This window comes from Leuciscus leuciscus, assembly GCF_965113295.1.
Source record: "Leuciscus leuciscus genome assembly, chromosome: 15".
NCBI classification, from domain to species: Eukaryota; Metazoa; Chordata; class Actinopteri; order Cypriniformes; family Leuciscidae; genus Leuciscus; species Leuciscus leuciscus.
This window is the reverse complement of record NC_138739.1, coordinates 10,603,207-10,627,845: the sequence shown is the minus strand read 5'-3', so window position 1 is coordinate 10,627,845 and position 24,639 is coordinate 10,603,207. Positions and strand designations below refer to the sequence as shown.

At 39.4% G+C, this 24,639-nt stretch overlaps 2 protein-coding genes across 14 annotated transcripts in view; one reads left to right on the top strand and one right to left on the bottom strand.

Moving 5' to 3' along the window:
• Positions 1–15,271, top strand: part of LOC309476022 (uncharacterized protein) — a 157,047-nt gene extending 141,776 nt beyond the window's left edge. For 3 of the 6 annotated variants that reach the window (XM_082139119.1, XM_082139118.1, XM_082139115.1), the window contains exons 3-8: positions 1,862–2,191; positions 2,432–2,761; positions 3,747–3,806; positions 9,806–10,135; positions 11,245–11,331; positions 11,681–15,271. In XM_082139119.1, coding sequence (XP_081995245.1) covers positions 1,862–2,191; positions 2,432–2,761; positions 3,747–3,806; positions 9,806–10,135; positions 11,245–11,291 — 1,097 coding nt within the window. In that variant the 3' untranslated portion in view covers positions 11,292–11,331; positions 11,681–15,271. The remainder of the gene's footprint in view (positions 1–1,861; positions 2,192–2,431; positions 2,762–3,746; positions 3,807–9,805; positions 10,136–11,244; positions 11,332–11,680) is intronic. The other 3 variants (XM_082139116.1, XM_082139117.1, XM_082139120.1) reach the window with 3 other exon arrangements.
• Positions 1–24,639, bottom strand: part of LOC309476219 (uncharacterized protein) — a 169,890-nt gene that overhangs the window by 128,284 nt on the left and 16,967 nt on the right. Inside the window, exons 1-4 of one of the 8 annotated variants that reach the window (XM_082139479.1) lie at positions 20,993–21,165; positions 20,348–20,677; positions 15,664–15,792; positions 14,952–15,443 (exon numbers count right to left, since the gene is read on the bottom strand). The exons of 1 other annotated variant lie outside the window; for it this stretch is intronic. In XM_082139479.1, coding sequence (XP_081995605.1) covers positions 15,316–15,443; positions 15,664–15,792; positions 20,348–20,677; positions 20,993–21,041 — 636 coding nt within the window. In that variant the 5' untranslated portion in view covers positions 21,042–21,165 and the 3' untranslated portion in view covers positions 14,952–15,315. Of the gene's footprint in view, positions 1–14,951; positions 15,455–15,663; positions 15,793–20,347; positions 20,678–20,992; positions 21,167–24,639 lie in introns of those variants that run through there. 6 more of the 8 variants (XM_082139482.1, XM_082139477.1, XM_082139478.1 and 3 more) reach the window with 6 other exon arrangements.

The window sequence follows — 24,639 nt, the reverse complement described above, 5'->3', positions numbered from 1 at the left end:
ATTTATTGAAACCAAGCTACAGCGTTTGATCTTTTGACATGAATGTCCTTTAGGGGTTGCTTCTATTTGCTTCAGCTTTTTGAACATAGAAGTATGATAAAGGAGGACTGGAACGCAGCCCAGTAAGAGCCTTCAAGTTCTCTGACAAAAAAGTCCCACACTCAGTTTTTATTTTTATTTTATTTTTTTATTCTTTTTGTGGCAAAGCAACAAAAAACAGGTTTCCATGCATTGCACATTTATCAGTGTTAAGTCTTTGTGGAAGGAATATTTTTTTCATATGGATTACTCATGTTTCACATTCAATTAATTTTATTTTAAATGAATGCTTACACATAACCAGACCAATCAGCAAATAAGCGCCCATAATTCCGGCCAAACCAGTGTTGTTTCCCTAGAATGACTGGTGGAAATTGCTTTGTAGATCCTTAAAATGATTACTACTAAAAAAGGTATTATAACTAGAAAAGCTGTCCAAGAAACAATGACGCGCGTCATCAGCTTGATTCGCGCTGATTGGTCAAACCAGTGCTTTCACTTTTATGTAAACAACAACAGCGCAGTATACTTGTTTCAATTTATTCGAGAGTATTAACGATATTCCCCTTTTATCTGTGTAAATACTATCATGGGATTTTTTTTCTTTTTTTCTTACTTTGTTTTTACACTAGGCTACTCCTGTATCAGTGACGAGGGTTACCCGTGGGCGGGTTTTCATACACCAAACATTCATACACCAACTGTGTCATTCAGTTGTTCTGTTCATTGGGATGTTATTGTAAGGTTTATTTGTATAGCCTATGTAATAAACATATGTCATCATTAGCAAGATCACGGCGTGTGTGTGCACCAATAGAGTTTCCTAATTTCATTTTATTTGCACAATACAATGACTATAAAGACGTTCTGTTCTTCATTTTTACTCGCATCAAACTTGTCTTTTCACCTTCTAAATAGAATGTTTAATGTGATTTTTCATTGCACCATTGTTGTGTGTTCCTTACAAAACAACACAATCATGCACATTGTTTAAAAAACACAAACACAAATTAAATGACATTTATTCAAGAATAATTAACAACAATACCACACGTTAAAAAAACAAAACAATAGGCTACCACAAAAAAAAAAAAAAAAAACTACATAGTAAAGGCATGACCGATATAATTATTATATTGCACTAAATGGATAGCAAATATGGGACAGCGCAATCGACGCGCTTTGTAATAGAGCCTGGTGACGTGACAGTGAGGTAACGAAGCTTCATTTCCACAGGTCACGTGACAGACTAATTTCAAGTAATGCTGCGGAAAACTGGATTACAGCCTCAACGCGTTACACGCATGCTCACTCAACCGAGACACAGAGACAGGAGTAGATCGTGCTCAGATAATCTTTCTAAACTGTTATTTCAAACCTCAGAGCTGTTGGAAGAAAATGTTTAAAGGAAAAACATTAGTTTTTTTTCTGGCTGTGCTTTTGCCGTCTGGATGGTGAGTTACAAACTTTTTGGGGTGTTCTGGTAAAAGTTAGTTCAGATCAACAGTAAACTATTTAAATCAGTCAGAAGAAGCTCTTGCTCTTATTCACAGATATTACTGAGATGTAGATGTGACCATGAGAAGTGTCATGTTGTATTTACTTATGGAACTTATAACACTAAACCAAAATGTAAACTATGCAAAGGTGTGTAAACTCAGATATCTGTGTTTTCCACCCTGCAATTTATTTCCCATGATGCCGTTTCTATCTTTCTACTTTCTCAAAGTTTGTAATCATTTAGAAACTAACAGTTAAAGCTTCATTAAAACAACTTAAAGTTGAATGTGTGACTGAGAGACTGTGTCTGTGTGTTCTTCAGGAGTGTTTGCTGACACAGATGCAGTGAAGTCAGTGTCAGTGATGGAGGGAGATTCAGTCGTTCTAAACTCTAGTCTCACTGAAATACAGAAAGATGAAGAGATAATGTGGAGATTCGGAACTAACAGGAATCTTATGGCTAAAACTGATGGAGTGAACAACATGATCCCTGATGATCTTGATGGGAGATTCAGAGACAGACTGAAGCTGGACAAGAAGACTGGATCTCTGACCATCATGAACATCAGAACTGAAGATGCTGGAGTTTATGAAGTTGAGATCAGCGGCAGCAGCTCAGAGACTAAACACAGATTCACTGTTACTGTCTATGGTGAGTAGAGAAATACAGCTGAGCTCACTCTATTATATATTATATATCATGTAAACTATGTGCAGGTGTGTGAACTCAGATATCTGTGATTTCCACCCTGCCATTTATTTCCCATGATGCTGTTTCTATCTTTCTACTTTCTCAAAGTTTGTAATCATTTAGAAACTAATAATTAAAGCTTCATTAAAAGAACTTAAAGTTGAATGTGTGTCTGAGAGACTGTTTCTGTGTGTTCTTCAGGAGTGTTTTCTGACACAGATGCAGTGAAGTCAGTGTCAGTGATGGAGGGAGATTCAGTCTCTCTAAACTCTAGTCTCACTGAAATACAGAGAGATGAAGAGATATTCTGGAGGTTTGGATCTAACGGGCCTCTTATAGCTAAAACTGATGGAGTGAAAAATACGATCCCTGATAATCTTGATGAGAGATTCAGAGACAGACTGAAGCTGGACAAGAAGACTGGATCTCTGACCATCATGAACATCAGACCTGAAGATGCTGGAGTTTATGAAGTTAAGATCAGCCGCAGCGGCCCATCGTCTACATACAGATTCACTGTTACTGTCTATGGTGAGTAGAGAAATACAGCTCACTCTATTATATAACAGAAGTGCCACTTTATTGTTATACTTCTTCTTGATACTACAAAGTATAAATTCATATTTATTTGTGAACTTTGAAATTTCTCTATGACACTGTAATTTAAAAATGAATTCATAGGCTACTTAAAACCCTGAAAACTGACGGTCATACATCCACATCGATCATACTGTTATAATTTTTCATATAAAAACCCATATAGCTCAGTCCAAATGATATTTCATGCAAAGTTAGCCATATACTTATATGATGAACCGTCTCCACAGAAAAGCTTTTTATTTTTGTAGACTGAAACATCTCCATTGACTTCCATTCAAACAGAGAAGCTTCTGGGAGAGTATTACAGAAAGATTATAACTTTATAATCCTGTCTTATCCTTTTGTTAACCGTGACCATTTTAGCGAGGACCTGAACGTTCACCTGAAATTATGTTTGATCGTTTGACATATGAGAGGTCATTGTATTATTAAAACATACTTTACATTTCAGACCTCAAAACCTCACTTGAAAACATTTATTGAAACCAAGCTACAGCATTGTGACGTTATAATGTGGAGAAAATAGAGAAGTCGTTTTCACGTCAAATTCAAGAGGTTTCTTCAGTCAAAAGACAACCTTCCTGTCTCTCGTGAAGCCAACACAGAAGTGACTTAAACTGCAGTTCATCGACTGGCCACTAGAGGCCGGCTCCAAAACAGAGTCAATCCCGTATTTAAATCCCATGTTAATACGCCCAACTTTACAGCAGAAAAACATATGTTTACAGCCTGGTGCAAAAATTGGTATTTGGGTCTATATAGCTAATTTTGCCCTTCATGAAAACTGAGGGTTTTTTTTTTCCTGCAGTTGCAATTGAACAGAACTGCCACATTGTCTTATATTTCATCATCAGCACTTGTGTACTTTTTCTTTATTTATTTTCTCTAGTCTTGTGTTTTCCATCTTCTTTGTCAGGTCCTGACAAATCCGATAAAGAATTGTACGAGAGGGGGACGGAGCAAGAGTCGGACACGAGTATGTTTTCTCCACGCTTCCTTTTTGATCTATTTATAGGTTGCACCACATACATTACAGTTTTAAAGGAAAAACATTAGTTTTTTTCTGGCTGTACTTTTGCTGTCTGGATGGTGAGTTACAAAGTTTTTGGGGTGTTCTGGTAAAAGTTAGTTTAGATCAACAGTCCACTATTTCAATCAGTCAGAAGATAAGCTCTTGCTCTTATTCCCAGATATTACTGAGATGTAGATGTGATCATGAGAAGTTTCCTACTGTTGTATTTACTTATGGGACTTACAACACTAAACCAAAACTTAAAATGTAAACTACTCGGTTACTATCGTAACCTCGGTTCCCTGAGATAGGGAACGAGTATTGCGTAGCTATACGCAGTGGGGGAAACTCCTTTTCCTCGATTTACTGAAGCTTTTGTGTAAAACGCATTTGCAGCTGCACAGCTAGCACACTGAGCGTCTAGCTCGCTCATAGGCTGTGCTGCAGCAACTGCATAAACCAATGGCGCGGGCGCCTCTGGCGTGTACCCATTGAGCATCATCACACTTCAGAGCTCCCCAAGGGGGCGTGGCCTTAGCCTATAACATTCCCCCGAATTCGCCCTTTTAGCAGGTTTCACGACTGAAGCGACAACTCACCAGATTACTATAGTGCGGCCGGCTACGCAATACTCGTTCCCTATCTCAGGGAACCGAGGTTACGATAGTAACCGAGTAGTTCCCTTTCGAACAGTCACTTCGTATTGCGTAGCTATACGCAGTGCGGACGCCATGCAAAACGCCGCACCAAAAGTAACTGGTTGCCACTGAACTCAGGTCCCTGAGCCCATAGACAGCCGAAACCATTTTATATACTGTATATATCAGACCAGACACCGTCGGGTCCTATAAAATATATATGTGTCAGTAATATTACTAACATAACACACTAATGAGCCCAGACACCATCGGGGCTATCAGTATAATAAATATATAACCAGCAACGTGGGTTTATATATGTGTGAATGATTATACATAATACAATGTATATAAGACCAGACACCGTTGGGTCTCATAATATATATATGTGTCAGTATCAATACTAACATAATACACTAATGAGCCCAGACACCGTCGGGGCTATCAGTATAATAAAAAAATATATAACCAGCAAGCGGGTTTTATACATATGTGTGATTATGCACAATACAATGTAGACAAGACCAGACACCGTCAGGCCTTTATCATACCGAAAGTACCTTCGCTTGTAGAGAAGGCACCTCCATATTATAAAATTTCATAAATGTGGAAGGCGAGGACCAGCCGGCCGCATCACAAAATCTTGAATGGGAAAGCCAGATGACCAAGCCCACGACGAAGTCATGCCTCTAGTTCAATGGGCCTTAACACCAATGGGGCAAACCTGCCCCACCGAGGCATAAGCCATGGATATGGCATCCACAATCCATCTAGACAGCCTTTGCTTAGTGACTGGATCACCCTTGGAACGGCCACCGAAGCAGACAAAAAGCTGTTCTGACTGTCTAAAAGACGCAGAATGCTCCAGATAGATACTCAGCGCCCTGACAGGGCAGAGAAGATTAACCTCCCCATCCTCAACGGAAGGGGGAAGAGCTAATAATGTAATGACCTGTGTTCTGAACGGTGTTGAGAGCACTTTGGGTACATAACCATGCCTGGGTTTGAGGATGACCTTAGTGTCACCTGGACCAAACTCCAAACATGAAGGGCTCACTGAGAGAGCCTGCAGATCTCCCACTCGCTTGATAGATGCCAGTGCCAACAGGAGAGCAGTCTTTAGCGAGAGAGGTTTCAGATCAACCGACTGGAGTGGTTCAAATGGTGGGCCCTTTAAAGCCCCAGGACCACAGAGAGGTCCTAAAGGGGCACAGAAGGGGGTCTGGAGGGGTTGATTCTCCTAGCACCCTTCAAAAACTGCACCACCAACTAATTTCTTCCTATTGATTGGTCAGCCATCAGAGCATGATGCGCTGCAATAGCTGCCACATATACTTTGAGCGTGGACGGGGAGCGGCCCGCGTCCAACAGCTCCTGTAGGAAGGAGAGTACCACAGATATCTCACATGACTCTGGGTTTACACAGTTTTTCAAGCACCAGCTGGAAAAAACTGACCATTTCAAAGCATAGAGACACCGAGTAGACGGGGCCCTGGCTTCAGAGATAGTATTTAGGACCTTCCCCTTCATCGAGACAGGGGGAAAAGCGTAAAGGGGACGGTTGGGCCAGTGATGGGTCAACGCATCCCTGCTTTTCGAGAAGAACATTTTGGGTGTTGGATCTCGAGGCAAAAAGGTCTATTTCGGCCTCTCCGAACACACTCCATATCAGACGGACCGTCTGTGAGTTCAGGTACCACTCGCCTAGGGGAGTGTTGCCCCGTGACAGCATATCCGCGCCCAGATTCTGAACGCCCGTAATATGCATTGCCCTCATAGAGCGCAGATTGGTCTGTGCCCACATGAGGAGGTCTCTCGCCATGGCATACAGGCTGCCTGACCTGATGCCACCTTGGCGATTTATGTAAGCCACCTTGGGCATGTTGTCCGTGCGGACCAGGACATGGAGACTTTTTTGGCAGTAATGCTTTCAGGGCCAAACCAACCGCTTTCATTTCCAGACAGTTGATGTGTAAGCTCTGCTCCGTGCTCGACCAGAGGCCGGAGACAGGCTTGCCCTCGTGCAGCGTACCCCAACCCAGGTTGGATGCATCTGTAAACACCACTTTCCTTTCGGAAACTACCCCCATGGCCACACCCTTGAGGTACCAATCCTGAGCCCGCCAGGGAACCAGGGCTTTCAAACAACCGTGATTCACCATAACTTGCAGGCTGCCGGACTGCCATGCATGGGTTGGCACACGGCGTTTCAGCCAGTGCTGCAGCGGGCGCAATAGTCCCATACAGAGTACTGACGATGCCGCTGCCATGAAACAGAGAAGTTTCTGAAATCTTTTCAGGGGCGCGCGCTTTGAAAGAGGCTGCTAGCGTCTGTACTGAGAGCGCGCACTCTTGTGTGAGCCGTGCTGTCATTGCCATCGAGTCTAGAACTGTGCCCAGAAAGACCACGCTCTGGCTGGGGGTCAGTTTGCTCTTGGTAACATTGATTGTGAGACCCAGGCATTTCAAATGGCCCTTTCACCGCTGGGCTGAAGAGGCCGGAGCTGGATACGGGGGCGTCGAGAAATTGTGTCCTGTCCGTGTCCTTAATCTCAGTCAGATTAAGCCAGAGGTGGCGCTCTAAAACAACCAAGCTCGTCATGCTCTTACCTATGGCGTGTGCTGTAGCCTTCATAGCATGCAAGGCTAGGTCCGTTGCACTCCTGAGATCGCTGAAGGCCTCGGGGTCCGGGCCAGCCTCATCCATCGACTGGAGGAGTTTGGCCTGGTAGACCTGTAGCACAGCCATGTGTGTAGAGCCGATGCAGCCTGGCCAGAGGCGGAATACGCGCGTCCAGCAAGGGCTGATGTGGCTCTACAGGGCTTGTTGGGGTGGGTAGCTCTAGCTCGCCAGCTAGCCGCCGTGCTCGGGGACAAATGAGCTGCCACAGCCTCTTTGAGGGGCGGCAAAGGTTCGTACCCTTTTCTAAGCATTTCGGCGTCGGAATTGGTCCTGGTCGCTGAAAAGCTGTCTGACAACTAGGGTTGGGTATTGGTTGGGTTTTATCCGATACCAGTACCTACTCGGTATTTTTCAAACGGTTCCGGTGCTTAAACGGTTCTTGAAACGGTACTTAAGAAAACTAAACCGCTCAAACTTTATCAAAAAAATAATACCTCTGTGTGTGTGAGTGTGTGTGTGTGTGTGTGTGATTTTCTGAAAAAGATTTTCTGATTTCTAATTAAATGAAAAATTGTGCCGTTTAAAAGGCTACTGATGTAGCCGAAAACACTTGAGTTAAGATAAAATTTTCTTTTACAAAACAGAGAAATATCTGACACTGAGCAGAAATATTTAACACACACAGTATAGCCTCATATAAATATACTTGATATTGATATACTTCATACTTTATATGCAAGATTTGCAGTTGGCATTACCATACTAGACTTACCCGAAAAGGAACACTGGCAGCTGAACTTGAACTTTAGTCAAGCATGTCAGAGGTTTTGGGTTCTAATCCGCATTCGTCTTTTTTTTTTTCAAAACCGATTATGCTCATCCGTAGTTGTATATCAAGCAGGGACACTTTGTGTCCATTATATTTTGAGATTTCACCAGAACGAATAGATATGAGGCGCCATAGGGCTTAAATCAAACTTCATTCACGCACATATGAAACCCTTGCATACACATATACTAAGTAGTCACACATACATGTATACTGCTGAATGCTCAAACTAATACATATGAAATGCACAACTTCTAAAGTCGCTCATGCACACACACGCAAACTCTACACACACGAGACGCGCGGAACTCTCTGCGCACATACTCATCTGAGACGCGAACACACACACACACACAAACTCTCTGTGCACATACTCATCTGAGACGCGAGCACGCACACACAAACTCTCTGCGCACATAATCATATAGACGGCGCCTCATAAATAGATCAATCTCCGCAACGTATTGAAGCGCGCGAGTGCGGTGTGCGCGAGCCACAAGAGAAAACACTGTATCCGCGCCACTGATCGCAGCGGCAACGAGCACTTTGATCACTTGATTTAAAAAACACATTTCAGCGTTAGATCGTCTCTTATTTAACAAACGAACTAAATGAATGCTCTGCTGGTTTACTGGATATGTTTTATTATTGGATCATTCGTGCCGCGAGATGTTTTATAGGGGGCGGTAAAAAACGTCAGGCACCGAAATCAGGCACCGAAAGTTTCGTTCTTATTCGGTCTCGTTACTACCGTTTACGTCGGTTTCGGTACTCAACCCTACTGACGACTGAGAAGCTTTGACGGGGTCGAGAGAGCCCGGCCATTCCTCCTCAGATGCAGCGATTGACAGGCTGTCGTCGAGTTCGACCAACCCTCCAAAGGAGACAAGGCCCGCCACGTGGCTGGTCTCTCTCGAACAGTACCGGAGAGGGTGTCAGCTCTGGAGAAGGCGAGGCACGCGGGTACACGGCCGGCGTGCGTTCGCTTACATCCATGCTCTCAGGGGGCCTTTGGCTGCGGCGTTTCTTCTTCCTCGGCTGAAATAGTGCCGGGAAGGGAAGCGTGGGTGAAGTGGTGTCGCCGTCTCGCAAGAGAGCTAGCCGCGTTCGCAGCACGGTTTTCGCAGGCCTCACATCCGCCGGCAGAGAGTGCATTTTCCGCGTGGGGGATTCCCAGGCAAGAAATGCAGCTCGCGTGTCCATCGGCCTCGTGCAGCTTGAGTCCGCACGTGGCGCAGGATGAACTAGGCATTTTTAAAAGGATATAATCGTCATCGTCGCCGGATGACCACAGAAGAGACGCCGTCAGGGGAAACGTCTGAGTGCGTAGTACGCTGAGGATGTGCTCGCTCACTCTGAAGGGCCTGATTCAACGGCGAAGCTTTCAGTATAAAGTGTCAGAGTCATGCAGTTGTCGCTGAAGGAGTGATATCTGCTAAAATGGCGAATTCGGGGGAATGTTATAGGCTAAGGCCACGCCCCCTTGGGGAGCTCTGACGTGTGATGATGCTCGTTGGGTACACGCCAGAGGCGCCCGTGCCATTGGTTTATGCAGTTGCTGCAGCACAGCCTATGAGCGAGCCAGACGCTGCAAATGCGTTTTACACAAAACGTTCAGTAAATCGAGGAAAAGGAGTTTCCCCCACTGCGTATAGCTATGCAATACGAAGTGACTGTTCGAAAGGGAACTATGTGCAGGTGTGTGAACTCAGATATCTGTGATTTCCACCCTGCCATTTATTTCCCATGATGCTGTTTCTATCTTTCTACTTTCTCAAAGTTTGTAATCATTTAGAAACTAATAATTAAAGCTTCATTAAAACAACTTAAAGTTGAATGTGTGACTGAGAGACTGTTTCTGTGTGTTCTTCAGGAGTGTGTGCTGACACAGATGCAGTGAAGTCAGTGTCAGTGATGGAGGGAGATTCAGTCGTTCTAAACTCTAGTCTCACTGAAATACAGAGAGGTGAAGAGATATTCTGGAGGTTTGGAACTAACGGGCCTCTTATAGCTAAAACTGATGGAGTGAAAAATACGATCCCTGATAATCTTGATTGGAGATTCAGAGACAGACTGAAGCTGGACAAGAAGACTGGATCTCTGACCATCATGAACATCAGAACTGAACATGCTGGAGTTTATGAAGTTGAGATCAGCCGCAGCAGTTCAGAGACTAAACACAGATTCACTGTTACTGTCTATGGTGAGTAGAGAAATACAGCTCACTCTATTAGATATTACAGAAGTGCCATTTTATTGTTATAATTCTTCTTGATACTACAAAGTAAAACTTCATATTTATTTGTGATCTTTGAAATTTCTCTATGACACTGTAATTTAAATATTAATTCATAGGCTACTTAAAACCCTGAAAACTGACGGTCATACATCCACATCAATCATACTGTTATAATTTTTCATATAAAAACCCATATAGCACAGTCCAAATGATATTTCATGCAAACTTAGCCATATACTTATATGATGAACCGTCTCCACAGAAAAGCTTTTTATTTTTGTAGACTGAAACATCTCCATTGACTTCCATTCAAACAGAGAAGCTTCTGGGAGAGTATTACAGAAAGATTATCACTTTATAATCCTGTCTTATCCTTTTGGTAACTGTGGCCATTTCAACGAGGACCTGAACGTTCACCTGAAATTGTGTTTGATCGTTTGACATATAAGAGGTCATTGTATTATTAAAACATACTTACATTTCAGACCTCAAAACCTCACTTGAAAACATTTATTGAAACCAAGCTACAGCATTGTGACGTTATAATGTGGACATTATCCTGTCTCTCGTGAAGCCGACACAAAAGGACTTAAACTGCAGTTCATCGACTGGCCGCTAGAGACCGGCTCCAAAACAGAGTCAATCTCATATAATCCCATGTTAATACGCCCAACTTTACAGCAGAAAAAAAATATGTTTACAGCCTGGTGCAAAAAGTGGTATTGGTCTATATAGCTAATTTTGCCCTTCATGACAACTGTGACGGGGGTGATTTTTTTTTTAAATTCAACATTATAACTCATCCTTTTAAATTATATTAAGCCTTAAAGTTCTGCATAATTAAGGGCGTGGCCACTTGAGTGACAGGTGGATTCCGCTGATGTCAGTAGCCATTTGTCTACTGTCTGTTAGCGTCACGTTACCTCATAATCCCGCCTCTTTGCCCATGTTTCCCTGTTTCCCTTTCCCTGTTTTTACAGGTTTTCCTGCAGTTGCAATTGAACAGACCTGCCACATTGTCTTATATTTCAACATCAGCACTTGTGTTCTTTTTCTTTATTTATATTCTCTAGTCTTGTGTTTTCCATCTTGTTTGTCAGGTCCTGACAAAACCGATTAAGAATTGTACGAGAGGGGGACGGAGCAAGAGTCGGACACAAGTATGTTTTCTCCACACTTCCTTTTTGATCTATTTATAGGTTGCACCACATACATTACAGTTTATTTATCAATGCATGTTTTTCTGAAGGGTGATGTTTTCAGAATATTCCTCTACTGATTTCTCTCACTAAAATGATTATGATGTCATTTGTTTAAACACATGAATTTGTTTTAGAAAAATATTTTGTAAAATTGTCATTAACTTTCACCAGTATGGAAGAATCCCTGTATTATTAATAGAGGAATAAGTCTTTCACATCTCCACATTAGGTGTGTTCATACAGAGAATATATCTATGAAAATGATATAAACACACACATTAATGCCTGTTCTCTTAATCTCTTCCAGGTTCAGGTCCGTCTGCTGGTGCTGTAGCAGGAATAGTTGTTGTTGTTCTCCTGCATTTGGCTCTCTGAATTTACTAGAAGAATGGGGGAAAAAACAGTAGAATACAAACACTCAATTCAGCAGATGCAAAATAAAGACTTTTTTGTGTATAATCACAATTTACTGTCATTGGGCCTCAGAGGTTGAAATGTTCTTTCAAACAATGTTCCAAAAAATATGTTTGTGTTGCTCTTGTTTCTCTGTGGGACCCCCTCTCTCGTTACGCTTTTACCGCCTCGTCTCAGCCGCCTTTATCAAACTGGCACTGCACTTACTCGCCGTATAGGTAGAAAATGCATGATTTGACTTGTTAAACATGAAAAGGACTTATCCGTCTGGCATGGCCGCTCGCTCTAATGTTAATCTAGATAAACGTTTGCTATTATTATGCACATATCCAAGTGTTTGTTGCAGAGTGTGGAGCGTTCCTTCTGCGTGACATGGAGACGCCGGCGCGATCACTTGCATTTTCAATGAGAAAATTCGTTTGAACAGCATACACACGCTCGGACATTTGACTGCACATCTCTTTTTTGACATTGTTGATACTGCTTTCAATCGGAAATGCAACGGACCGGTCTACGGGACTAAGTTGAGCTGTTTACACTCACATACAATAAAAGAGGCTGCACAGCAACAGGAAATAGAAATGATCTAAAAAAAACTGCCTATGTTTACGGTTTAACCCTTCACCGGGGCGGGTCTAAATAAGTCTGACTTCTTCCCACTCCGTTTCGAGCAATTGATTGATTTATGATGTTAAAGTAAGGTGAATTTACCTTGTTCCAATGCTTCTTTAGTGCCTTTGTTATATGTCACTATATTGCTTGAAATAAAGTCATTTTTATGAAAATAAAAGAGGCAGAGTGGTGTTTTATAACATATTTTGTGTTATTGTAGCCTAATTATACATAACGAGCCAGAGCGAGCTGAGTGACGCGATCAAGAACACTGCTGTTCCACTTGCAGAATTACCGGGCTTGCGTCCTCCCGACCTCGGGAGTTTGTTGTCCTGAGTCCAACTTGGTAAGTCCGAACTACTAAGGCACAAGTACGAAATTTGCACAATTGGTATTGAGAAACGGTGCTGAGTTGACAGAGAACGTTTATACCGAGCTTTGGGAGACCGTGCTGAACCTGATCTAAACCAGGGGCCTGTATCATGATGGTAGTTGAACAAATTCAGGGTTATAGGATTAGTTTTGAGTTGACAAAACCAAACCAATCCAACCAGGCCTTGTTGGTACCATGATGCTGATCATCAACTTTCTCTGTCAACTCAGGCTTTGATCCTGAGTTTAGGAGTTAGGTGTGACATCAGTAGCGAACAGCCAATCACATGCTGAGAAAGAGTGAAACTGAGATTAATTTCTCTTGAGAGGAGCAGCGCTTTCACTACAGAATATTACGAGATTGAAAAATATAAAGAATGTAGACAAATTTACACAGCAGGAAGAAAATAATTGTCTATGAAAGAGGCCAACTAAAAGAAAAAGCCTCGCTACTGTATATCAGTGCAAGTAAAGTTAGTTTATACAGTTGATAAAGGTATAGAGAGAATTGAACGTTTAAGCTCACATGTAGTCATTTTATAGCTTTATCTATTGATTCTAGCGTATTTATATTACCTTTTACCTTTACATATTTATTCATTTAAACTGTGCATAATAATAATTGATCAACTAAAATGGTACATGTGTGATTGATTAAGGGTACAATAATTACATAAATAATATCCAAATCATGCTAAATTATTATTCTAATTAAGCATTACTAAAAGTTTAAAAATCATTTGCTGTGTAGTGACCTTTAATTTGGAGTAGAAACAGGTGGAGTGACTTTATCGCATCAGACATGTGTCAGTTTGCTCACAGCTTATTGGTCCAAGTTTGGTTTGCAACCTCTAATCTGGAACATCACCTGTCCCGGACCAGGTTAGCCGTGGAGCGTAAGTTACTATGGCGATGAACACTGCTAAAAGCCAAACCACTTGCATGCCTAAAACCCAGGGTTGGCGCAAACTAAACTGAAACATATCGTGCTAGCCACCTAAACCAGCTTTATGGTATAGGCCCCAGGTTGGATTTATCTGGATTTGTCAAGTCTAAATCTACTCTGAGCTCAGAGTTTGTTCAGCTAGCTTTGATTTTCAAGCAATCCTGAAGAGCTTGATGAGCTGGTTTAGTTGTGTTTGATTAGAGCTGAACTCTGCGGGACAGTGTGTCGTTGAAGACCTGCACTTTAGTGTTCTGTTGTTTTCTTCCAGCTTTCTCCACCAAAAAAAAAAGGTTCTGTAGGGTTCTATATAGAACACTAGGGTTTTTGACTTGATTCTAAAGAACCATTTATGGCAAAAAAGGTTCAATAGAAACATGTCTTGAATGATTGCATAGTTTCTTGTTTAATGGGTTATTTCATTTTTTTCAAGAATGTAAATGCTGCACAGACCGATCGGCGGGTGACTTGAAGCCGTGCATGCCGGTTAGAAATTGTGTCCGACTTCAGACAGCAGGACAGCCCAGAGACCAGACATGGAGTTTCCAGAGAGATTGTCTCTAAGAGAGCAGGTCCTCTTTCAGAGGAATGGGCCAAGAAGGGTGTTGTGAGGAGCATGAGTTCGGGGAACCAGGTCCGGTTGGGCCAATATGGCGCAACTAACAAGACCTGCTCCTCATCCTCCCTGATTTTGCAAAGAGACTGTGAAGGGGTAACGCATACTTGTGCAGGCCCCGGGCCAGCTGTGTGCCAGTGCATCCGTATTTTATATGAAAAAGAGAAATATTGTATTTTATCCAAATATTATAATTTGTCTTGTGTATATATAAATAATCATAATTTGATTTTGAATTTGATAATGGGATTTTCAATTTATGAGTAAAATAAAGCCTGTGGTAAACATGACTTGACCATACTTTAATGTTTTGTTCTACAACACAAATTACACATATCCATAGTGAAAACGTGAATTTTGTATGTTCATTTTCGAAAACCTATGTTTTTCATAAGTATCTAAGACAGTAGAGAGTGTGAGTAAGAAAGTGTGTGCATTAACATTGTCTCGTATACTATACTACTGATTTCCAATTGCAGAAAACATATAGCTATCATTAAACACCATAAAAGCCATTTCAATTTAATTATTGATATGTTCTGACTGTTGTCTCACCTTGTGAAGATTTAAAACTGCATCATCACTCTGAAAATGAATGAAATAATGACCACAACCAATATATATATTTATATCAGCGGCCTAATAATCTTTTATTCTGTTATTTGACCATGTGTCACCATGATACACAATGATGATCATTGATTTATGGATGATCCATTTTGATACACAACAATTATCCAATATTATTTAGAGGTTTTAAAGATTCATAAACTTGTTCTTATTGGGGATTTAATTAGGGGCACTTCTGACTACTTGATCAAACATTTTATAGATGAACTAGTGAATATAGATTTCTAAATCTTTCCAAAATAGTAATTTATACAGTGATAAAAACAGAAATATTTTATATGAAATGTTGACTTTAAATCTTTCTAAAACATGCTTAACTGGATAAATTCAATGTTATCTGTTTTCTTTTCTCCTGTTATCCTCGTGTAGCTCTGACGTCATTGATCAGAAGAACAACAGCAAGCACAGAAGCCACGCCCATCATCGCAGTGACGACCAATCGCAGCACAGCTTCAACTGAATCACAACAGGGGGCGTGGCCTTCTGGAGAAACTAATGAGCAATGATAAAACAGAGTTGAGATTTTCAACAACCTGATTTTATTCTCTGTCATGAACTCAGATATCAGCAAAAGAAATCTGCAAAAACTCAAACCTGTTGTTTAGAATGACATGAGTAAGTTAGTTTCATTTTTAGATTAATATTTCTTTAATGCATTCCTGGCACTAAATCAGTAAAAAAAAGCTCATGACCATTGATGTACCTGCACATGTCTGACAGAGTTCAGTGATGTATCCTGATGATGATGATGATGATGATGATGATGATGATGATGATGATGATGATGATGATGGTGCGTCTCTGCTGGTGACAGGAGCAGAAGTAGTAGCAGCTAAAACATGAGAAAAATCTAAACGTTTTTTATTGCAATATCAGTCACAGTTATTCAAAGCCGACAGTCCTGATGTTCTTGAGGAGACAGTGTCTAAATGTGGATTGTGGGATTTCACAATGGGACACAGAGAGTGTGTGCAAAGACATTTGTTCACACACATGCATACATAGAAGTCTACTTATTATAGGTGACTTTGAGCTTGTCTTTTTAAGAAGTCACTTATACATTTGGGCAGTCTTGTTATAGTGATGGGAGAAACAAAGCTTTTTGAAACTGAATCCATTGAACCAATTGTTTTGCAAAATGATTCACTGTTTCCAAGAGCTTGAAGAATGTGAAGAATGGCGTGTATTCAATCCAAGCTTTAAAAGAGCTGTATGTAAATAATGAAGTACACAAGTCAAGTACTTACTGGGTCTGACATCATTATGAAAGTCAGTAGTGATGGATGCAGATACATGTAATGTGTGTTAACAAACAATAAAACAGACGTCACACGGCTAAATACATAACATCGTAAAATGAACACGCATACATAGTTTTATATCGTTTGTAATGGCAGGGAAGAAATCAAGTGGAAAAATATTTTAATGTTATGTTGTGTGTGTTTTTCCTTAAACTCTTTGAGATGATGATATGAACATGCCCACATTCAAGCATTTACAGCTCAGCTTTTACAGCAGATTTAGTTCACAAAGTCATGACCTAAATATTAATAAATCCTAAAATTCATAATTTGTTTTTGAGATTTCAACTCAAATGAAATGCTTTATAAAAAACACTAATAAAAACGAATGCTTTGGCATAATAACTCTTGTTAGATTTGTGTTGGTCAGATGAAGATCAGGAGAAGTCTGAGCATTGAAACATCTGCAACTAAGATCAAATTTAGTCCTATTTATTCATATTATTATTATTATTATTCAAAATACTGTACATATGTTAATTATCTGCAAATGTTTATTCAGACTAAACCTATCTATGTCTTTATGCTTTTTTATATTTGTTATGTTATTATGTGTCTTGTTATATTTATATGTGTGGACTGGAAGCTTCAATACCAAGATCAATCCTTGTGTGTTCAAACACACCTGGCAATAAAACTCTTTCTGATTATTCAATAAACCTCATGTTAACTGTGTGAAACTCACTCCACATTTACATTTAGTCATTTAGCAGATGTGTTTATCCACATCAACAGATGAGCATCACACGCACTTTATCACAGGAGTTATTATAATAAGTGTCAGATGAAGACCCTTGCTCCAACACAGCTCAACACAGCAGGTTAAGATTCTGGAAAGTTACTTTTCATATTTTTAAATATTTGGATAAACCAGCTATTTTAAGACGAGCTACCTAACACTGTGCAGGACAATATTAGCACTATCCTCCAGACAATAGCACACATGTGAGAGAGAGATACATTTACTACTATTATACTATGCAAATGTTGATTTTCTTGAAGAAAAACAAAATATCAAAGAATCTTGGCAAATGTTGCATCATGGGATTGTAGTTCATTCCTTCATAAATATATTACATGACACATATTTTTATTTGCAGCATTTAGTTGCTGCATACAATTATGAAACGAAATAGAATAGCAATATCACACAAATTAATAATAAAAAATGAAAAGAGTGTAATTAACAAAGAAATTTAAAATGGATGTTATTAAAGAATAAAATGAAGTATTATCGTTGTGGCCACTAGATGGCGCAATACACCAGATTAATCTAATGATGAACCTTTTCAGGTCCAGTTCAGAGAGAGCATTGGTAAGCAAAGCTTTGTTTCACCAACACTTACATTACATTTATGCTTTTAGCAGATGTTTTTATCCAAAGCGGATTACAAAAGAGGAACAAATGCATTCATCTACAATCGTTGCTGTTCACAATATCTGGTTTATTAGACAACTACAGTAGATAAACAAGAAGAGAAGTTTGGGCAAGCCTGTGTCCTGTGTGCTCTTTCTTTGAGATATTCTCTCCAGATTAGTCATAGTTTTATTGTTTTATTGCAGGGTGTTTGATCTCATGTTCTGTCTTAGCAGGAAAACCAATACAATCACATACTCCTTATATTTTGATAGTTTAATCAAACCTGAAGTGTTATTAAAAGCAAATATTGTGCAAACATCCCCTCCAGACATCACTTTTAACCACAACTGTATCAATCCCTGAGCAGGGCTCAAAGAACCGTCCATATCAACAGAGGCTCACGGTTTAGCTGGTTAGCATAGCCTTAAAAAAGACTGTAATTATAAACTTTTGCAGGAAAAAATTAACTCTTTCCATTAATGACTATATAAAAGTGGTAAAGTTTCTTGGAGGCTCTTAATAGTGTCAGATAATCATGTGTTGTTCACAGTCTGCTGAAGGAAGTTTTAATATAGAGCATCAGTCACATGACATGATGATGATGGTGGTTAGCTTTTGTCATGATACACACTAGCGGATGCAACAAAGCTTAAGCTCTTATGCTAATAGAAAATGTTATTAATTAAACCTTGTAAACCTTGTGCTTACATAAATTCTTAATTATTCACTTGTTTTTGTCATTGACAGACCAACATATGATATGTTTTTCAACTTCTTAGAAATAACTTGTAACAGTCGCTAGAGCTGGAAATAACTTCTACTGAAACTTGCTTATCTGCAAGCTCACAGCATTAATATGCAAATCATGGAAATATAGAGATGCATATGCAGCTGAACATCAATCTTTTCTTTTCACATACTCATAGTATACTGTATGATATAGGCTATATCAATATTTCACATTCACAGATATCACAGAGAGTTTCTTTGTCAGACATTAGCATTCACTGATTCTGTACTTTTTTAACAGTAAAACTGTTTCTCATAAAGATGAAGTTAAACTATGGAAGTCCCTTCAACCCCACCCGATTCACAGAAACACACACACACACTATTCACGCCTCAAGACATGCAAACACAAAAGCACATTAACCACAAACGTCCAGTGATAAACACATTCTCATGCACACACTCTCTAACCAACAGATGAAACTACATTCATATTCCAGATCTGAAAATGAGGCCTTCTGTAGTTTGAGCTGTAGAATACAATACTGTAAAAATACATAAAAAATATCATGAAATTAAATGTGCTGTCATTCTGCAGATTGTGTTGCTTAAAGTGCCCTGTTATGCTATTTTAAAGGTTTCTATACACTCTAAACAAAAATGGTGCTAAATAGCACTAAAAGTGGTTCATTGGCTTGTAATCATAGGGGAACCACTTTAAGTGCCATATAGCACCTACCTTTGTCAAATGGTGCTATGTAGAACCATAAGAGGTGCCATATAGCACATTAACCACCCCAAAGAACCGTAACCGCTGAAGAACCAAACTGGGCTTAACAGGTTCTTTAAATGGTAGTGGTGCTATATAGCACATTAACCACCGCAAAGAACCCCTGAAGAACCGCTGAAGAACCATTTTTTTTTTTGTGTGTATAGGTGTGTTTTGGAGTCTGCAACAATAGATTTACATGCATCCAATGTCAAAAAAAAAACCAACAAAAAAAATCCTTCATTTCTCAAAGAGGCTGAAAACTGTTTGTTTGAAGATTCATTCTCTCTAAACCCACTCTGCTCTGATTGGTCAGATGGCTCAGTCTGTTGTGATTGGGTTACTCTGCTCTGATTGGTCAGATGGCTCAGTCTGTTGTGATTGGTCTACTCTGCTTAAGTTTTAAATTACATTTATTTACTAAATTAAAGTTGAAACTCCAATCTCCTCCCAAAAATCCTCAAAAAAGTCCTTTGGCGCCTCAGTGACTACTTCGCTCAGAGAAGCTGTCAATCACAGCTGTCAATCATGACGTCACACCCCCGTTTTAAATCAACATCAAATAACTAACTAAAACCAAACTTATTTAAAAGACGAACATTTGAACTTACATCAGTGTGATAAAATGAGTTTTTTCGTGTCTGTGTAAACTACAAAAACATGAATTTGTGAAAACGGTGACATCATGTGCATGTGTATTATGTGTCCAGTCTTTAGAAGGTTTAGTTTTTCTTTACAAACATTGCCAACTACTGGCCTGGCAGCAGAATACATTGTTGTATACATTTTTGATAATGGTGTCATCTATACGTGAAAAACGCAAAGGAAAAACTATTCCGATTTGATTACATTGTTGATGTGTAACGTATCCTCAGTGTGCAAAAATAAAAAGCTTTTGTGTGGAGATACAGTAGTTCATCATATTTGCACCTGGCCATTGCTTGCATGACATTCATTTCTGAGTGAGCTTTATGAGTTTTAAAACACTCTGACAGTATGACAGGTGTGAAAGAGACAAATTATCCACACTACAAAAGTTAAAGGCTTTTCTCATGGTCAGTTTTCAGTGTTTTTAGAAACCTATATGGATTAATATTTAAAATGGAAATACAGTGTCATAGAGAAATTTCAAAGATCACAAATAAATTTTGTAGTATCAAGAAGAATTATAACAATAAAATGGCACTTCTGTAATATATAATAGAGTGAGCTGTATTTCTCTACTCACCATAGACAGTAACAGTGAATCTGTATGTAGACGGTGAGCTTCTGCGGCTGATCTTAACTTCATAAACTCCACTATGATTAGTTCTGATGTTCATGATGGTCAGAGATCCAGTCTTCTTGTCCAGCTTCAGTCTGTCTCTCAATCTCCCATCAAGAACATTATAGATCGTATTTTTCACTCCATCAGTTTTGGCTATAAGAGGCCCGTTAGTTCCAAACCTCCACATTATCTCTTCATCTGTCTGTATTTCAGTGAGACTAGAGTTTAGAGAGACTGAATCTCCCTCCATCACTGACACTGACTTCACTGCATCTGTGTCAGCAAACACTCCTGAAGAACACACAGGAAGAGTCTCTCAGTCACACATTCAACTTTAAGTTGTTTTAAGAAGCTTTAACTGAAGTTTGAAGGGGTTTTGAAATCATAAAAAAAATTGAGAAGGTATAAAGATAGAAATGAAAAAAGATGGAAACGGTGGAGAACAGTTATCTGAAACTCTTCTTATATTGTACATTTTTATTTTAGTGTTCAGTTAAATATTTTAGAAGTTAATTCAACAGTGAGGTGGAACTGAAGTTCATCAGAGCTCCACATAAACAATATGCAACTGTAAAAAAATTTATAAACTTGTCCATTCCAACTTACCAACCAGACAGCAACAGCACAGAAAGAAAAAAGAAAATGTGTGAAACATTTTTTTCAACAGTTCAGTGGTCTGAAATAGTTCCAGTACAGTCTAAACCTGTGAGTGTCTGCAGTGAAGATGTGTAGAGAACAAGTGTTGACAATCTTAACTATTTGCTAACTTCCTCCAGACTGAATTAGGCCACACCCCCTGCCTCCAAACACACGCCCTCTCTCTGAAACCCCGCCCCCAAATGTTGTGTTGATATGTATGTCTGTGCATTAGGTGATGTTGGTTTAGTCAGATCTTTTAAAGATTAATCTCAGCAGTTGCTTCACTATGAAAGTTTCATCAAGCATTTATGACTGTGAAATAACTAACATTAAGACTAAAATAAAATATTCATATTCATGCTAAGAATAGTTTAAAATCAACTAATTGGCTTATTTCATATTGTAGCTTTTCATAAATTTAACAAATGTTTCCATTTGTCACACTTAGGCCTATGACTTTCTGAAATTTGAATATGAATATACAAGGTCTAAGATCCAAATCTAATGGGGCACTAATCACCATTATGGCGACTTCAAAACCAATACAGTAGTAAACAATTACATTTCTTACATATAGACACACAATGAACAAAAACATCAGCTGAAGTAACATGTTTAGACTGAAACAGTAAAAATGGTATATTGACTATAAACTATACAATAACATGCTTAAATCGTAATAAAAATGTCCTGTACATGAAATCATTTTACAGTTATCTTTATGATTATGTAGATGATGTTATTAATTTCACATTATTGATTAGCTCTTTGATTCTACAGCGTGAAATCTAACAGTGTAATTAGATGTGTAATTAATCAGATAATATGAAGTATTTCAATAACACATTGTGCACACACATCATCAAGGATCAGCGGATGAATCTCAACAATGTTGTGGTTCATAACTGGTTTAGAACTCTTTGTGATTTTTCTGAAGTCCTTGTGGAGAAAATGAATGGAGAAAATTGCTCTGTCACTGTTTCACTCTTTTCCCTCTACGTTTGTGTGATATGACCATTCTTTACACTGTCTGTGTGCAAATAAACTGTTTAAATGCTATTAATGGTCATTATTTGAGCAGATTATACCCTACCATGTCGCATGGGATCATCCTGTGATAGTTGTGCATCTTTAAAAAAGAAAAGCTTGATACTGATTACTATTCACTGCCATCATGGACGAGCGTGAGCGGGAATTTTTTTTCTTTTGTGGACCATAAAAGAAAGAAGTGCACAACATTAGACCAACACCAGGGTGAATAGTATATGACTTAATTTTCACTTCAGGATGAAGAATCCCTTTCAGTGCAAGTGGTTGAACTTTTATTTCGGACAATAGATGGCGCTCTATGCTGTGGTGTGCACAGTTTGTTTAAAGAAGAAAGTTTGGTTAACATAACTAGTCAGTCCCTTGCCTTCTGTTGAATGCTGTAACTAAACCATTATGTGGACAAAAGCAAGATTATACATTAACAATCATTAATTTATAATATAATATATATTATAATATAATATATTATATTATAATAATGTTGTATATTTACCCAGTAACACATTTTTTGGAGGCTCTTTAAAAGTGTTACCTTGTCGGCTGGAAGCAGTTTCAATATAGAGTGATCAGTCACATGACATTATAACTCATTATTATCACACTAAACATCCACAACAAAACTCATCAATCACAAAACAAATCACAGTATTTACTTTTTTAATTAAATGTGTAGTAACTGCATTTGTCCTTTGGAAGGCAGCACTGCTACGCTATACTGGGACAAAAGAGAATAGTTTGTTACAGCTTTGCTACTCTCTGTAACTCCCCAAAACGGATGAAAATAAAAATTACTTAACAAGCATCAGACATCTGCATGATAAAATAAATGTTTAAACAGTAAATTATATAATGCAATTAATCTTAAAGCTACTCCCGTGATCGAAACAGGATATGTGTTTCATAAGAGTGCAGGATGTGAAGCCTAGGTGTGAAAATCAAGAAAAGCTTTTCTTACTGACTCTAGCACTGTCTGCAGCATCACAGCATAGTTATATCATGGCCAGTGAGCTGCGTATGCCCATTAATCAATTCATATTTCACAGACACAAAATGTATAGGTGGTAAGATCTTACAGTTTTTTTTTTTTTTAAATCAACATTTGATTCAGTATTTCAGTTAAAACTGTTTTGTGTAAACAGGAATTCAAACTTTGAAATGAATATTAGCAGACAAATATATAGAATATAAAGACAAACACACTCATCAAGACATGCACTGACTGACGCACATGAACAAAAACGTCCAGTTATAGACACATTTACGGACAAGCTGTTTGTCCGCCAACACATCAAACCACATTTCTTTCCAGAACTAAAGACATGAGACCACCGCAGGTTTCAGTTTGACTCAACAGAGCTGCCTCAGTATCACATTCAGTTCATTTTTCACATTCAGGCGTTTTCACACCTGAAAGTACACACCAAGGTCTGAACCAAGTTCATTATTTGATACATTGTATAGTGTAACGGCCACGTAAGTAGTTAAGTAGTGTTAATGTGTTAAGTAGTGTTCATGACATGAATGTTGATGTGCCTTTAAGATAACTTATTCTATGGCGTACGTTATTGTATGCGTGCTGTTTTTATGTGAGCGCGCACGCACAGTGAGAGTGAGATTGCTCGCGCAAACACTTTGATTTGTAGCGTGTTTTAGAGTGTTTTCTTTTCCCTTCTAACATTCGCTCTTCGACATGTATGTGAAGATTAGGCTATGTTTAACTGAGAGGAAACAAATATAAAAGTCTCGTGGAATACCAGTTCGTTTGCACTGTCTTGTATTCTTCATCTGGGCAGACTTCAAACTCTCTGACAGGCGTTACAATAGGCCACATTCGGTTAGTTTTGGTTTGGTTATACACCATTCCACGACCACAGAAATCGCCACGATTGATCATCTTTGGTCCTGGGACAGCCCAATATCATATGTGTATTAGGCATAAACTACAAAAAATGTGAATTAATAGTGAAAAAGGACATAATGCGCATGTGTAGCCTACCTATTCAGTCTAGGCAAGTAGTGTTTCTTTACAACGCAACATCACAACTATGAACGAAATTCAATGACTTCAAGGCTTTAATGTGATTGGTTATCAAGGCAAGTTAGCTTTTACGCTTTCTCCACTGGGAGAGCCACGGAGCCTCGTACCCAGCTAACACAGTTACGTTGTGAAGACGTAACTGGACCAGACCAGTGCTTTAAGTGGGCCGGTACGCGCCGGTACTCAGTACCGCCACTTCCAAATATAGCTCTTGAGCGTACCGCCACCTGTCCGTGCGCCCAGAACGTGCTTTTAGCGTACCGGTACGCTCGTTTGCACATCTGTTTTAATCCTTTGTCTGCGCTGCCGCTTTACTTCACAATGCGCAACACATTCTCACCCCAAATCGTCACTTTCAACCATGCTTCAATATCCGACGCACAAAGCACCCTTTAGCGTCCATATGTGACGCTTCGGTTATGGGTAGGTTTAGGCGTCATGTAACTGACGCTTTCGAAAGTTCGTCAATATCCGACGCACAAAGCACCCTTTAGCGTCCATATGTGACGCTTCGGTTATGGGTAGG